Raw genomic sequence first — 15,209 nt, forward strand, 5'->3', positions numbered from 1 at the left:
GATCAGGATGTTCCTTCAGACGTTACATCAGGTTCTGCTCTGCAGGGCGTTCCAGGTCCGAAGGGATTTCCAGGAGAGACAGTGAACTACCTGATCCAGTTCCCCGGCGTTCCTGTAAGTACTCCTGCTCAGCAGCGCCAGCGTTCTGCTGCGTTCTGGACCTGATCTCTGTGTTTGGGTCTAACAGGGAGAGGCGGGGCCCGGTGGACAACCTGGCCTGCAGGTGAGTTAGCCGTCCAGAAACGGAGGAGATAACCAGGAGCAACGCCTGAAACTGTGAGGCGGCAGCTTCAGACGTCCTGCTTCAGTTTTCTGTCTCTGCCTGCAGGGCGAAGAGGGCATGCCCGGACCGGCCGGACCCGCTGGCCCCGCCGGGTCCGACGGAGACGACGTGAGTCCGGCCTGGTGCCGCTTCAGTTTAGTTCAATTACCGCTAAATTCAGCTAATTACCTTCTGTTAAAATGTAATTCAGTTTAGTTCAGTTTATTAAACCTTTTTGGTTCAGTTCAACCCACTTTAAACCAGTTTCATTCAGCTCAGGTAAATTTAATTGAGTTCAATTACATTCAGCTGAGATCACTTCAGTTAAAATAAATTTATTTAAAATCAGTATATTTTACTTTGCTTCACTTCAGTTTGATTCAGTTCAGTTCAGATCAATGCGTTTTAAACGACACTTCTTTGGTGAGGAAATTAAAGGTTTAAAGGTCCGATTTGACAAAATTTAACTAAAGCTTTTAGAAATTATTGTACATTTTTCTACATTTACACGATTATCTGCTGAGATGCTGACAATGAAAAGTTGTTCAAATAGAGTTTGGATCAAGTCAGTTGCTGAAACAAAAGTCTTCACTATTTTCTTAGTTAAAAGCATATTTCATTTTTCTATTCATCATAATAAAACTAGTAAACAATAATTACATTATTTCTACTTTCTGTGAAGAACTATTATTTTTACCATTATTGTTCATCTAAATCTTTTGTAGTTCTTTATTTTACAAATCAATTTCTGGTGTTAACTTATTATTATTCATGTTACAAACCGATTCTGTGAACATTTGGATAATCTTGTTTGTAGTTTCACTTCTTTACGTTTCTGTCTTTTCAGGGAATACCTGGTCCACCTGGTTTCAGGGGTCCACCTGTAAGTCACGGTCACAGCCGGATGGATTTTAATTAATCAATTATTGTAATTAATCATCCAGGGAGCAGTTTTACTTCTTTATTCATGTTATGGTTCTGAGTTTTCATTTTGGTGTTATTTAAAGCAGCAAAGCCATTAGTTATTGAGTTTGGATCGGTAAAGTTCTCGCGTCTTCAACAACAGTCTGATCTCTGCTGACGTTTTGTGTGTTTCAGGGAGAGAGAGGCCGATTAGTGCCGGGGCCGGAAGGAGACCAGGTAGAAATACAGTTTCTTTATTCCCAGCTCACTAACAGACCACCTGACAGCCCCCCCCCCCCCCCCCCCCCCCACACACACACACACAGCCAGTAAACGTTGGATCACTTTGACCACATCCCCACCAGTTTTACACTCTGACCCCACACACATAATTATTACAGAAATATTACATTCCTCTGATCTGATTATAGCATATTCCTCTGAGCACGCCCCAGAAATACTATATCCCTATAAGGTTCATAGTTATAGAAATACACCAGTAAATAAAATGTGGTGATGACACATACCATTATAATCTATCTGAACAAAGTTCCAATCTCTTTACAACATTTATTTTGAAACTGAAAAGAAACAATTTCAAACTGAAAAAACATGTCAAAACAGCTTTTCAGATTCATGTTTTTTATTTTTTATTTTTAAACCTTTGACGTGGGGGCCTCAGATAACGGCTGTGGACATATGACCGACAGCTCAACACGGGTCTGGACTAAACTAAACTATGTTGCATTCAGGGGGAAAAACAAGGCCAAAAGTTTGAAACTGGAATAAAAGAAATCTGAAAGTTTCACAAAAATGAATCTGAAAATTGTTTTGAATTCTTTTTCAGTTTCAGAAATGTTTTATTTTTTCAAACAAACATTATGACCCTGACTTAGCTCCATAAAAGACATTTGTTAGCGACATGACGGAGCCTTCGACTTGGAACAGCCTTAAAAAGCGTCATTCCAAGGATGCAGCCACTGTTGTTTTAGTCTGTCCCAGAGCTGCAGAGATGTCTTTATGTTCAGGTTGCAGTGCCTCCTTTAGATTTAAAGAGACGGCACCAAAACAAGTTTCTCTGGGACGTTCCTCAGAACGGCTAACAGAGGAGCTGTGCCCTTTAGCCCTTTAGACAGTCCACTATGTGAAAAGGAAGAACTGAAAAGCTGATATAATATTGCTTACCTCTGGCCGGATTTGAATAAATACCCCCCCCCCCCCCCCCCCCCCCCACCAGAAAAACAGCTGCATAACATGGAAATGGCCGATGACGTTTTGCTATATTCTGCTGGACTGAAATGCCACCTGTAGATCCACTGCTGAATAAAATCACTGAGAACTGTGTTGGTGCCGGTTCTGATCACAGGACCAGAACCCATCAGCTGAATCTTAAGAACTTTGTCTGACCCACAGGGAGAGCAGGGCGATCAGGGGCCTCCAGGGCCCTTTGAGTACGTGGAGCCTCCAGACGACCTCTACGTCAAAGGGGAGAAGGTTAGATGACCTTTCTTTCTTTCTTTCTTTCTTTCTTTCTTTCTTTCTTTCTTTCTTTCTTTCTTTCTTTCTTTCTTTCTTTCTTTCTTTCTTTCTTTCTTTGCTGGGTTCTGAGGTTCTGTTGGTTATAATAACTGCTAATGTTTTAAAGATGTTTTCTTATTGTTCTATGGATGGGTTCTGTAAGGTTCTCAGTTAAACTGGCATATGGTTCTAGAGTTCCTCCTCGCTAATGCTTGGAGTTTATTGGTTTCTTTGTTATGTCAGGTCCAATGGTGAAGTTCTTGGAAGTGGTGCTATTGTTGCTTTCTAATGCCTTATTTGTTATTTCTCTTTATCGTTGGGTCTGAGGGAAACTAAAGGTTGTAGCTATTCCTTATTCAGAGGCTGAAATGTTCTAGTTGGGTTTACCTGCTATTACTGGTGGGTGGTTTTGATTCTTTAACAGCCTCAGAATTACTATAAAAACAATACATGTTTGGCTTAAATTGTTTAACTTGAAATTAGTGAAATTATTTGTTGTGTGTATTTGGGCAGGAAATGTGAAATAAACACATCTTGTCCTAATTCACTAAAACAAATGTGTTTAGTCCAGTTTATGTCCAAATGTCGCCCAAAGACGCTGCAGACCTCCCAGCCACATGTGGACATCAACATTAAGACGTTTCCTTTACTTTGAAAAAAAGTCGCCTTTCAGCTTTCACTTGTCAACCACTTGTCAATGTTGCCTGCAGGAGGCTGAAGTTTTAAAACCAATTTATAAGATCTGGACGTGTTTTGCTAAATTCAGGGTTCTAATATGGGGTTTGGGTTGTTCTAAATCTCAGCTTCCATTTAAAATTTGGTTGTTTCTTTCAGGGATCTCCAGGGGAAAATGGCGAGGATGGCATTGAAGGGCTCCCGGTAAGTTGAAATACCTGATTAAACATGAGGACAGTGGGTTCTCCACCAGGTTCTCCACCGGGTTCTCCTGTGGGTTTGGTTCTCCTCTGAGTCGTGGTGCTTCTTTGTTTCATTTATTCATTTCATGTTAGAAGAGAAAGTCCCTCTTGCTAAAGTTTAATTAGGCTTAATAATACAAAAGAACTACATTTAAAGAATCCTTTAGATCACATGTGTCAAACTGAAGGCCCGCGGGCCGAATTCGGCCCATCAAGACAATTTATCCGGCCCTCAAGAGCCAAAAAAGGCACGTCATGTCATAAAGTAGAGGCATAAATCCTTTTAAAGTGTATAAAGTGACTAAAACTGAGCCTCCTGTAGTGAATGTTGATTTTTTAACTGTGTAGTAACAGCATCCTGCCACTAGGAGTCAGTTTTTCCACAACACATAAAAACAACCCAGAAATGTCCAGAAAGAGAAGAAGTGGTGCAGAATGATGAGTTTAAAGAGTAACTCACCATAATATCAACTTTTTTATGGAGATTAACTTTAGAAACTGGGCCTAAGGTGCTACTTTGATGTTACTGTGCATTTTTTATATTTCTATGTGAACTGAAATGAAAATATCAAATCAAAAGTATCATCTATACAGGAGCAAACGGCCCTTTTAATGACTCCATGACGTTAAAGTGGCCCCAGTATAGAAATGACTTTGACGCCCCTGCTCTAGATCAATGGCTGATGAGGATGATGATGAGGATAATGAGGAAGATGTGTTCTGATTTCAGGGTCTGGATGGACTGCCTGGCATCAAAGGAGAGAAGGGGATTGTTGGGTTTCCAGGATTCAGAGTACATTTTCTTTTATCTTCACATCATTTATCAGTTCTACAGAAGTTTATCCGACTACACAACATGAATGTCGTTGGTAAGTTTCCTTTTTATTTATTTATTAAGGGGTATACTGGTCGACCCGGTCCTTCTGGAGCAAAGGGCATTAAGGTGAGTAATGAGAGAAAGGTTCTGTTGGTTAATGTTGATCCAGTCTGTTGTAGTTTTTAGGATTCTGGGTTCTACCAGGTTCTTTAATTAAATCTTTTTCCCGGGTTTCTAGGGGATGATGGGAAGCCTGGGTCTTCCAGGACTGATCGGTCGAGAAGGTCTTAAGGTCAGTCTGGATTTGTCTGGTAGACTAAATAATCGGGTTGATGGTAACCCAGACCCGGATTCAAACGGTAATTCCAGAACCTTCTCGGTGGACTAGGAAGCAGAACTCTGGGTTTTTATTCCAGAGGAAACAACCCAGACATTTTTTCATCTGGGGTCTTTGTTTCCAGGGCGATGCTGGTGATCCGGGCCCTAAAGGCCGCAGTCAGTACAGTGACATCACTCACAGAGGTACAGATCCATGCGCCGATCAATGATCACTTTGTCTGGTTTGGGGAATTTTACCCCTACTGAGTTCATTCTCTGCGGGTTTCCTGTCTTCCAGGTGACGCCGGGGAGCCTGGGATACCCGGAGAGAGGGGTCTTCCTGGCGACATGGGCCCCACAGGATGGCGAGGCCCTCCAGGACTCCCAGGAAGATCAGAACCAGGTGAGCTCTCGCTGCCCCTGAGCAAGGCATCTCTCCCTGCCACTAATTAGCTAGTGGTTGGTCCAGTATGATGGGGTTCTGGTACGATCCGGGTCATTCTGAGCACAGTGGATAATTTAAGATGGCAGGACGGTGTTAGGAGTCAGAGTATCAGTTAGTATTTGTTCACATTTAAGATGTAATTAAGGCAGATAACAGCTTTAAGGTGGCATGGACTGTATATTTTTAGGTGTCAGGACATTCTTTGTGTTTTTTTCTTCAGGAGTCGTAGGTATCGATGGCCAGAAGGGCGAACCTGGATCCAAAGGGGACAGAGGAGAGCCAGGTCCGATTATAGAAGAATTTTCTCCTGGAGAACCTGGAAAACCAGGACCGCAGGGACAGCGGGGGCTTAAGGGACCGAGGGGCAGTCCAGGTACCACGTCAAATTCTCTTCACCTCAGGTGTCCCCGTCCTGACGTTAAATAGTTTCTAATGATCAGTCGTTCACATTTAGATTATTTTCTGACGTTAAATAGTTTCTAATGATCAGTCGTTCACATTTAGATTATTTTCTGACGTTAGATAGTTTCTAATGATCAGTCGTTCACATTTAGATCATTTTCTGACGTTAAATAGTTTCTAATGATCAGTCGTTCACATTTAGATTATTTTCTGACGTTAAATAGTTTCTAATGATCAGTCGTTCACATTTAGATTATTTTCTGACGTTAGATAGTTTCTAATGATCAGTCGTTCACATTTAGATTATTTTCTGACGTTAAATAGTTTCTAATGATCAGTCGTTCACATTTAGATTATTTTCTGACGTTTCACCAATGGGATCTTGTTCTGTGCAGGAAGTTATTGTGTTCCGGGGGTCCCAGGAATTAATGGAGACCCAGGTGACCAGGGCTTTCCAGGACCACCGGGTTTTACCGGGCCCAAAGGTCAGTGAGTGGACTTTTTAACACATAACAACCTCTGAAGATCCTAAAAACACACTGATGGTTGCCTCTGGTTTATTTAATGTTGTTGAATGCATCAAACAGAATAAACAACAGAATCTGGTTTCAGCTCTTTAACTTTTAAATCAGGCATAACCAAAAATGGTGTCCATTGAGGAGCTCCACCATCTAATGATTTGTTTCAGCAGCTCATCTAAAAAACACATAAATTAAATAGTGACCTAAGTGTATTTTTAATTCATTATATCTTTGTGCAGGGAGCTTTTATTTTTTTTAGATGATTTAAAAAAGATTAGACTTTTGTGATCTGGTTAAAATGTATCCTGATACACCAAATATCAAGGGAGTACAGGTCATAGAGCTTTTACTAAATAGTTTATTCATTAAATAGTCATTATAAAAGTTTATGAAAGCATAATATTTCATAACATTAGAGAAATAAGCGAGCCCAAAGTTAAAGCCCTAACATAATTCCTTGAGGAACCCCTAATTGGGACCTTACATTGATATCTCTTGTGTTTCAGGTGATCCTGGCTCGTGTTTGTGTGGCCCTCCAGTTGAACTGTGGGGGGCCCCTGGTCCTGTAGGGGAAGCAGGGAAACCAGGGCCACCAGGACCAGGAGGAGCCCCCAGCCCCAGAGGAGAGACAGGTCCACCTGGAGACAGAGGAGCGACGGGTGCAGCGGTGAGTTTCCAAACAGCCCAGAGGAGAAAATGCTCAGACTGAGTGAGAGCTCTGATGGTTTCTGCTGCAGGGCGTGGTCGGATTTCAAGGTGTGAAAGGCATTAAAGGACAGAAAGGAGTCTCCAGAGTGGTGGATGTTATAGGTGAGTTTTTGCCAGATGACAAATTCATTTTGATGTTTTATGGACTTTCTTTGGCTAAAGCTTATTTTAACAGCCTTTCGACCTTAAATCCTAAACACAATGTTGTTAATTTTGTACTGAGAGGACGGACATCACTGATGTCAGAAATACAACAGCAACACGTCCGGCTGCTGGGTTCTGACTTCATTATCCAGTATGGCCCATTAATTCAATTCAATTCAGTTCAATTCAGATCAGTTAAATTTAATTCAATTCAGATCAATTAAATTTAAATCAATTCAGTTTAGTTCAGTTCAGTTGAATTCAGTTGAATACATTTTTAATTCAATTCAACTTAGTTCACTTCAATTAATTTTAATTTAATTCAGTTCAATTTCATTAATTCAATTTAATTTAATTCAACTCAATTCAAATTAATTCAATTCAGTTCAGTTCAATTCAGATCAATTTAATTTCATTCAATTCAGATCAATTAAATTTAAATCAATTCAGTTTAGTTCAGTTCAGTTAATTTTAATTTAATTCAGTTCTATTTGATTAATTCAATTTAATTTAATTCAACTCAATTCAAATTAATTTAATTCAACTCAATTCAGCTCAGTTCACTTTAAGTTCAATTCAATTCATTTAATTAAACTTAATTCAGTTCAATTCAATCAATTTAATTTCATTCAACTCAATTCAGTTCAGTTTAATTCAGTTCAATTCAATTCACTTCAACTCAGTTCAGTTCAAGTCAATTGAATTAAATTAAATTCAGTTAATTTAATTCAGTTCAATTCAATTAATTTAATCTAGTTTAATTTAATTACATAGCACTGATTCATGACACGTCATTTCAAGGCACTTTACAAAGTCAGTTTGTATTATATATTGCCAGCCGTATCGGGTCATCTACTGAAATCATTGAATTCAGGTGTTCGTGTCACTTCCAGGGTCACAGGGGTATATATATATATATATATATATATATATATATATATATATATATATATATATATATATGGACAATTTCATGCTCCAAACCTTTTGTGAACTGTTTGGAGATGGCGTCTCCAATGGTGTGCATTAAAAAGTGTTATAGGACACCTATAAAAAGATTTAAATAGCCTGATTGTTCTAAATTATTACGCTGGCTGGTAACAACAGGACAGTTGACGCTGGTTACCTTGGCAAAAGCGTCACAACAAGAGATATCATATAGAGCTCTCATCCACTTCCTGTGAAAAACTTAAGATTTTAACAGTGAAAAAACATTGAAGTATTAATAATTGACTTAATATTTAATTTTGTCATGATTGACCATGGTATAAGCGGGATAATTCCCTTCGAGGCGCATTTTCAAAAATGAATGGACTTCATGGAAGCAACTGTCCTCTGCAAAGTGCATTACTTTCTCATAATGGACACCTGGAAGGGCATTATCCCTTAATTATAATTCAGGGATGACTTTATTTTAACTTGTCAAGCCTAACATGCTCATCCAGGTGGAGGGCTCTATCTTCAGCCGATGTTAAAACCAAATCTAAATTTTTAGTGGCTAACCACAGGAAATGGTGCGATCATTAAAACAATGGAGAGAAACAAAATAAAAGTCACATCATAATTGCAACAATGAGCAATTTCATGTTTTGCTCTGATTGCTGAACTTTGATTCTATCTTTCAGTTTCATCTTTGTCTGCTGATGTGAGAAAGACACCCAGTGAGTGAATGAGTCCTGTCGTTTTGGTCTTTTAAAGGTTCTGGTTTAAATTTTGTCTCCAGGTGAAAAGGGACAAAGGGGCGGATGGGGCCCCGAAGGCAAACCAGGATCCCCTGGCAGAGATGGACACTGTGGGGCTCCAGGAGCTCCTGGAAACCCCGGACCGGAGGTCAGTCATAGACGGGCCGAGTCCAGTCCGCTCAGCCGAGGAATATCTTCCATAACTCCACCTTCTTCTTCTCAGGGGGAAAGTTTCAGTGGTTGTACCGGAGAGAGAGGCCTTAGAGGATTCCAAGGACCAAAGGGACTTTTAGGTCCACCGGGTCCCCAGGGGAACAGCGTGGTTGGGGCCTATGGAGAGCCTGGGCTGCCAGGAAATCCAGGACTTCCAGGATTCCCTGGACCAAGAGGACAACCGGGGATTCCAGGTAAAGTTGTTGGTGAAGTCAGGAGCAGAATAAGTTCTGTGAACCCAGATCCAGCTGGGCAAATGGCTTTTCCTCCCAAATATTAAAGCAATGAGCCTGTAGTGAAATTAGTGGAATGTATTTTAGAATTTAGTTATTGGTGCATTTTGTGACTAAATGAAAAATTCTTTCTGACTTTCTGGAAGATGAGTTCAATTTGCTCCTCATTAGCTTCAGGTGCCAGGTAACCTCTCTCCAAACCGTTAGGCTCATGTAGGCGTATAACGGGATTTATTTCATCTTTGCTCTGTTGTTGTGGGTGCTGTTTGGGACAGAGAGGCTACACAGTAATTTGATATAGTTGACGGTATTATGATCTTAAAAATGATGGACAACCCCTGATGGATGGAAGATTATTACTGCAAACCTGCTTATAATCCTAATTTGGTAAGAAATTAAATGAGGCTCCAAGATGGCACCAAGATATTCTACCAGTGAGACTTTGATAATTTACCTATTTATCCTAGAAAGTTAGTCTTGGGGCCCTAGAGGAAATAACTTTTCACACAGTTTTATGTACACATAACTGGAAATATGATTTTCCTAAACTTTCCTGTAAAGGACTCCAGAAATAGACAGTGTTGTGTTGAAATAAAAGTAATATTCTCACCAGAAATAAAACAGCATCATCAGCAAACATTTCATCACGTCACCAAGTACGGAGGACCAATCCTGCCATAATTCAGAATACATACAGAAATAAATAAATGACTTAAAAAATAAATACAGTGCCAGAAAGTAGCTACAATATAAAACCGTGTGCCATTGAAGGCAACAAAATAATAAAATAATAATTAACCCCGCCTTCTTTTATCTGGCCCCTCCCCTTCTTGTAGGTGACCATCTTCGCTGTTTGACTACAACACCAGGTCCCCCTGGGGAGAAGGGAGACCCTGGAGCACCAGGTAAGCCTAGTCTTAAACACCTGTTCCTTCCCTTGTTTATTGCAACGTCCTGCTCACCTGTCTCGCTCTCCAGGTGTGCCAGGTCCTCCAGGTGCTGCTGGTTATCAAGGGAACCAAGGGCCGGATGGGCTAAAAGGAGACATGGGACCGAGAGGTCTACAGGGACCGCCTGGGAACGAAGGTGCCTCGGCATTCATGGTGAATGTGCGACACACCTGTCCTGTCCCTGAGCTTACAGTTTCATGTTTCTTCTTCTCCTCCTGCAGGGCCTCAAGGTCATGTTGGAGACCCCGGAGAGGACGGAAATGAGGGTTTTAGTTATGACGCAACTCCAGGTAAAAACCAACATCAGCTATGAAAAGACATGAGTTAAAAAAACAGTTATAGTTGAACCTTTTCTGGCATAAAGGAAGCACTCGTATCTACCAAAAGATGAACAGTTTCAAAATCATGGAGGAGATTTCAGGAGACATGCAGTTACTCTAGATCAGGGTCACCAACATGGGGCCCATGGGCACCATTGTAGCCCCCAGAACCACACGTGGGGCCCTCAATCCTGTTCAAAAAATAACACAACTCTCCAGTGAGCTGCATATAAAGTGTTATTTTATTCTCTTCCTTTTTAATCATACTTGTATTTACATAGATTAAAAAACAAAAGCATTAAAACCATGTTTATATTACATAAATTTAAGGTAATCTATAATTCTTCTAGTTTAAAGGACAGTACTTATAGCCCTTTGTATGACAGAGTACCAATAAAGTAGCTCAAAAAGGTTGGTGATTCCTGATCTAGAGAGTTGGACCAGGCCGTCAGAGGTCCTGAACCGATCAGCAGTACTGGTACCTGGTGCTTCCTCCAAGGAAGGGGAGTTCTGCCAGAACTCTACAAATGGACCTCCAGCGGGTCTCTGGCATGACTAGACCATTAGAAACGAACTTCATGAGGAGGTCTGAGGGCCCGTGGTTCTCTACCGGACCCTGTGCTCTCTGCCTTGTACCGTAGAACTGGACTGGCTTTAACCAGGGAACACCAGGACTGGCAGGCTCGGTACTGCCAGATGAGATCCTTAGACCCGTTGTTGGACCCTTCACTGGTCCTGGTTCCTCCTGGTGGATGATACTTGGCCTCATGTGGCAAGAAGCAGGGGGTTCCTGGAGGAGGGAGGAACTGATACCGTTGAGTGGCCTCCATGCTCTCCTGACCAAAACCCTACAGAACATCTCTGGGACGTCATGTTCAGGTCACTGTGACGCCACCAGGTTGCTCCTCAGTAATGTTCTGGTCAGGTTCTGGTAGGAGACGCCGCAGGACACCATCAGTCATGAGGAACCCAGATGTTGTCAGAATTGAACATTAGCACCTGGGGTCCAGACTACCTAGAGGACCATGAGGATGAGCAAAGTGGACCGGTCTGCAGCTTCAGTTCTTCAGTTCTCGGAGACTTCAGAGGAAGTCCTCTGTGGGTCCATCGTTTCATCAGATTTCCTGATCCGCAGCAGGATGGAGATCCAGCAGGATTTATCTTCCTATTGAGATCTGCTGGGTTTCCTGAGTGGTTCTTTATTTTGTGCTGCAGTGTAATAAAGGGGCAGTTTGACTCTATTACCCCAAAGATGGCCAAAACTCCACATGTCGGCCATTTTGGGTTTAGAAGTTGAATGGGAGAACCTGAATGACCAGCTGGGTCAGAGTAGCTCCATGGCTGCAGTTCAGTGGGAGGCTGTGGGTCTCTGGGGGTGTCCAGGGGTCTCCAGGGGTCTCCAGGGGTCAGGAATGACCCAGACTGGAGAACCAGATGACAGGTTTGGGGCCGGTTGGGGACCAGACCTACTGAGCTTAAAGTACAACAGCAGTGTTTTCTGATTGGTGAAATAAAGTCAACTAAAACCTAAACAAGTGTGTAGAGAAAAGCTTTAGCTTCACAGTATTTTCTGAATTTTGGGTTCAAGTCAAGTCCAAATTCATGGTGAGAACATCTGGAGGTATAGAAGCTCTGTAGAAATATGAATGTAATGTTTTTTCTTTACCGTATTCCTGATTCTGTGTGCTCCAGGCTGTCGAGGTCCCCCGGGCCCTTCTGGACTCCCCGGACCAAGGGGCCACGATAATTACGGCCCCCCAGGACCCGAAGGCCTGCCTGGACCACGGGGGTTTCTAGGACCAAAAGGGGTTCTTGGCCCTCCAGGCAATCAGGGAGCCCCAGGTGAGTTGTCTGAGATGTAGAGGTGTTTGTTTTCTCTCTTATTGCCATCAAACTTTATTTATAAAGCGCTTTGAAACAACCACAGCGGAACCAAAGTGCTGCTCATAACTATAACACACATTAAAAGAAGGACTCAGTAAATAAATATGACCAGGAGGAGCTCCTGTTGGGTCCACCTGGGGGCCGACCAGGTAAGTAGGGATGAAGACGATCGGTACAACATTTAGGACAATGATAACAAAAGTAGTAAATGCTGAAAGTTAAATTATGTTACTTCATACATAAAAACCTTTCTGGCCCTAAGATAAAGGGGGAAATAAACAATAAGTGATTATTTACTCACTTTACCAAGTTTGGAGTTTGGAGTAAAATCATCCACAAACATATTTATGAGAAAATGGTGGACAACGGTGGTGCAGACGTCAGGGAGTTCGTCCTGCAGTTGCCGGATCGATCCCCCACTCTGACTCCGTCGTTGTGTCCTTGGGCAACACATTCACCTGCATTGACTGCTGGCGGTGGTCAGAGGGCCCGGTGGCGCCAGTGCATGGCAGCCTCACCTCTGTCAGTCTGCCCCAGGGCAGCTGTGGCTACTAGCATAGCTCACCACCGTCAGGGTGTGAATGGGGGAATGTCTGAAACTGTAGTGTGTACAAGTATCAAAACATTTACCATTTACCAAAATATCACTTTTAGCTGCAGTTAAATAGTAGCTACATCACAATTATAAAGGAGATGAAGACCATAACATGTTCCAACAGGCGTCCTGGGCCCTCCTGGGGACCCTGGAAGAAAGGGGCAGAAAGGAGATGGAGGGGCCAACGGTGGAACAGGCCCCCCAGGGTCCACATCAGACCGATGTAATACAGGAACTCCTGGTGAAATGGGCGTCCAGGGACCTCCGGGACCTTCTGGCTATGCAGGTAACCCTTGTGTGTCAAAGACCCTTTTATTTATTATTTTAGGTTTTTCTGGCGCTGCAGTTACGTTGTTTGATCTTACTTTATTCACTTTTATTTTCCTCTTAGAACCATCAGCCTAATTAAAAGGTTTTTTTTCAGGTGTGCGAGGCCCAAAAGGTGAAACTGGGGACAGAGGTCTTTCAGCCACTGGTTGTAAAGGAGAAGTGGGAGATCCTGGATTTCCAGGTTTTCCTGGGACAAGGGGGCCACAGGGGCCAACAGGTCCTGTTGGAGACCCCGGCCCACCAGGGCCTTTTGGTCAAAAAGGTGAGCTCTTACCATAAACACGGCTATGGAAACGTTTCTCCGTCCGAAGTTCTTGACTGAAGTCCTGTTTTAGGTCTGCCTGGGCCCCAGGGCTTTGAAGGATGGCCTGGTTTTCCAGGGAGAAAAGGACTCACCGGAGGCCAAGGCAGACCCGGAGAGCCGGGCCCCAGGGGACAAGATGGAGCTCCAGGTTGTGTGGGCCCTAAGGGACAGAAAGGTACAAAGAGAATGATACTGTTGTTAAACTACAACAGAGTACCGCCTCAGCACCAGATGTTGTCCACAGATAGATTCTCTGTGTTGTTGGTTCTAAGTCAACGTTTTACTGCAGATTAAACAAAGATAGAATCATGTTCTTAATGCAGATTGCAGTATTTCAAGTACCTTTGCTCTGCTGCAACAGAAAATGGTGTTTCTACAGCCGTACTACACACAGCATGTTTCCTTCAGGTTGTAGAGGCAGTCCAGGTCCTCCAGGGGATTCCAGCTGCATTCCCGCGAAGGGCCCCAGAGGACTAATGGGACCCGCTGGCATCACCGGATTCCCTGGACCCCGAGGTCAGAACAACTTTACAGCAGAGACCAGACTGAGAGATCAGTGCTGTCGTCTCTGAAGGTCTCCCTTATATTTGTCAAACACTGGTAACATCTCAGGAGGACACTGTGGCTTCACCACCGCTGCTCCACCTCAGGTCTACTGGACTGAAACCAGCAGCAGGCTGAACATGGTGCTGATAGTTTCATGGGTTTTACTCTTCTCAGTGTTCAGGAACACAACCATTCAGATGGGAGACTACTCTCAGAACTGCTCATTGCCCTCTTATGTAATAATCCTGTAATTATTGGGCCATTGAGTAACTTGGTGCCATTTCCATGGAGCCTACAGGGCAAAGGTTTGATTTCCATCCATCAGTCTGATCGCTTCGGTATCAACTTTGTGTTCTCCATAGGAAATAAAGGAATGAGGGGTCCTCCAGGTAACCCAGGATCTCCAGGCTACCGTGGACCTCCAGGCATTCAGGGACCCCGGGGACCCCAAGGGCCACTGGGCAAACAAGGGCCACCCGGACCTCCTGGATCCAAAGGACATCAGGGATACATGGGCTTTCCTGGGCAGACTGGAGAACTGGTAATATAAGAGTTTTGTGTTGTTTGCAGCAACCAAAAGCATCTTTCAGAGAGAGGACAGTTGGGTTGGACTAATTGCTGAGGTCAATGTAGACATAGTCCATCAGTCTGATGCTGCATCCAGCAGATTTTATCTTAGTTTGACTAAGTTCAGCCAAGAAACTGTTTAAAGAATGCAGCCAATCTGGAGATAGAGTCAAAGATGTCCACTGGTACATCCATCCACCCACCCACCCGTCCACCTTTTATGAACAACTCAAGTCTGGTTTCCGTCCCGCTACAGCACTGAAACCACCCTGATAATAATAATAATAATAATAATAATAGTTGAACTTTATTGATCTCACAATGGAGAAATTCACTTCTGTACCTTAACCCATCCCCTTGGGGAGCAGTGGGCTGCCACTTAAGGGTTTTGCTCAGAGACCCAGAGTGCAGGCTGTGGGGATTGAACCGGGTACTTGCAACTTTCTCAGAGCGCAAGCACACTGCTCTAACCACTAGGCCCGCGGGCCGGTTCCGGAAAGTAGGAGAGGAAAGGAAGAACAAGAAGAAAAAAAGAAAAGGTGAAAGAAAGAGGAGATAAAAGGAAGAGAATGATAAAACAATTATTGAAAAAAACATGTACTTCGTTTAACTGAAAATCTGCAGTTCCTA

The 15,209-nt window shown here is 42.9% G+C and overlaps 1 protein-coding gene across 1 annotated transcript in view; it reads left to right on the forward strand.

The window, feature by feature from the left end:
* col4a4 (collagen, type IV, alpha 4) overlaps positions 1-15,209 on the forward strand; it is a 60,627-nt gene that overhangs the window by 29,072 nt on the left and 16,346 nt on the right. Inside the window, exons 8-34 of the mRNA XM_021309174.2 lie at positions 46-114; positions 188-223; positions 329-391; positions 1,110-1,145; positions 1,361-1,402; positions 2,579-2,659; positions 3,518-3,562; positions 4,331-4,393; positions 4,499-4,543; positions 4,656-4,709; positions 4,879-4,939; positions 5,034-5,138; positions 5,401-5,553; positions 5,978-6,067; positions 6,610-6,770; positions 6,841-6,913; positions 8,679-8,785; positions 8,861-9,044; positions 9,920-9,988; positions 10,062-10,169; positions 10,255-10,323; positions 12,046-12,195; positions 12,957-13,118; positions 13,257-13,424; positions 13,498-13,641; positions 13,875-13,982; positions 14,375-14,553. Of these exons, the coding sequence (XP_021164849.2) occupies positions 46-114; positions 188-223; positions 329-391; positions 1,110-1,145; positions 1,361-1,402; positions 2,579-2,659; positions 3,518-3,562; positions 4,331-4,393; positions 4,499-4,543; positions 4,656-4,709; positions 4,879-4,939; positions 5,034-5,138; positions 5,401-5,553; positions 5,978-6,067; positions 6,610-6,770; positions 6,841-6,913; positions 8,679-8,785; positions 8,861-9,044; positions 9,920-9,988; positions 10,062-10,169; positions 10,255-10,323; positions 12,046-12,195; positions 12,957-13,118; positions 13,257-13,424; positions 13,498-13,641; positions 13,875-13,982; positions 14,375-14,553 (2,625 nt within the window). The remainder of the gene's footprint in view (positions 1-45; positions 115-187; positions 224-328; positions 392-1,109; positions 1,146-1,360; positions 1,403-2,578; positions 2,660-3,517; positions 3,563-4,330; positions 4,394-4,498; positions 4,544-4,655; positions 4,710-4,878; positions 4,940-5,033; positions 5,139-5,400; positions 5,554-5,977; positions 6,068-6,609; positions 6,771-6,840; positions 6,914-8,678; positions 8,786-8,860; positions 9,045-9,919; positions 9,989-10,061; positions 10,170-10,254; positions 10,324-12,045; positions 12,196-12,956; positions 13,119-13,256; positions 13,425-13,497; positions 13,642-13,874; positions 13,983-14,374; positions 14,554-15,209) is intronic.

Source organism: Fundulus heteroclitus, unplaced genomic scaffold (genome assembly GCF_011125445.2).
Source record: "Fundulus heteroclitus isolate FHET01 unplaced genomic scaffold, MU-UCD_Fhet_4.1 scaffold_44, whole genome shotgun sequence".
In the NCBI taxonomy this organism is placed as follows: domain Eukaryota; kingdom Metazoa; phylum Chordata; class Actinopteri; order Cyprinodontiformes; family Fundulidae; genus Fundulus; species Fundulus heteroclitus.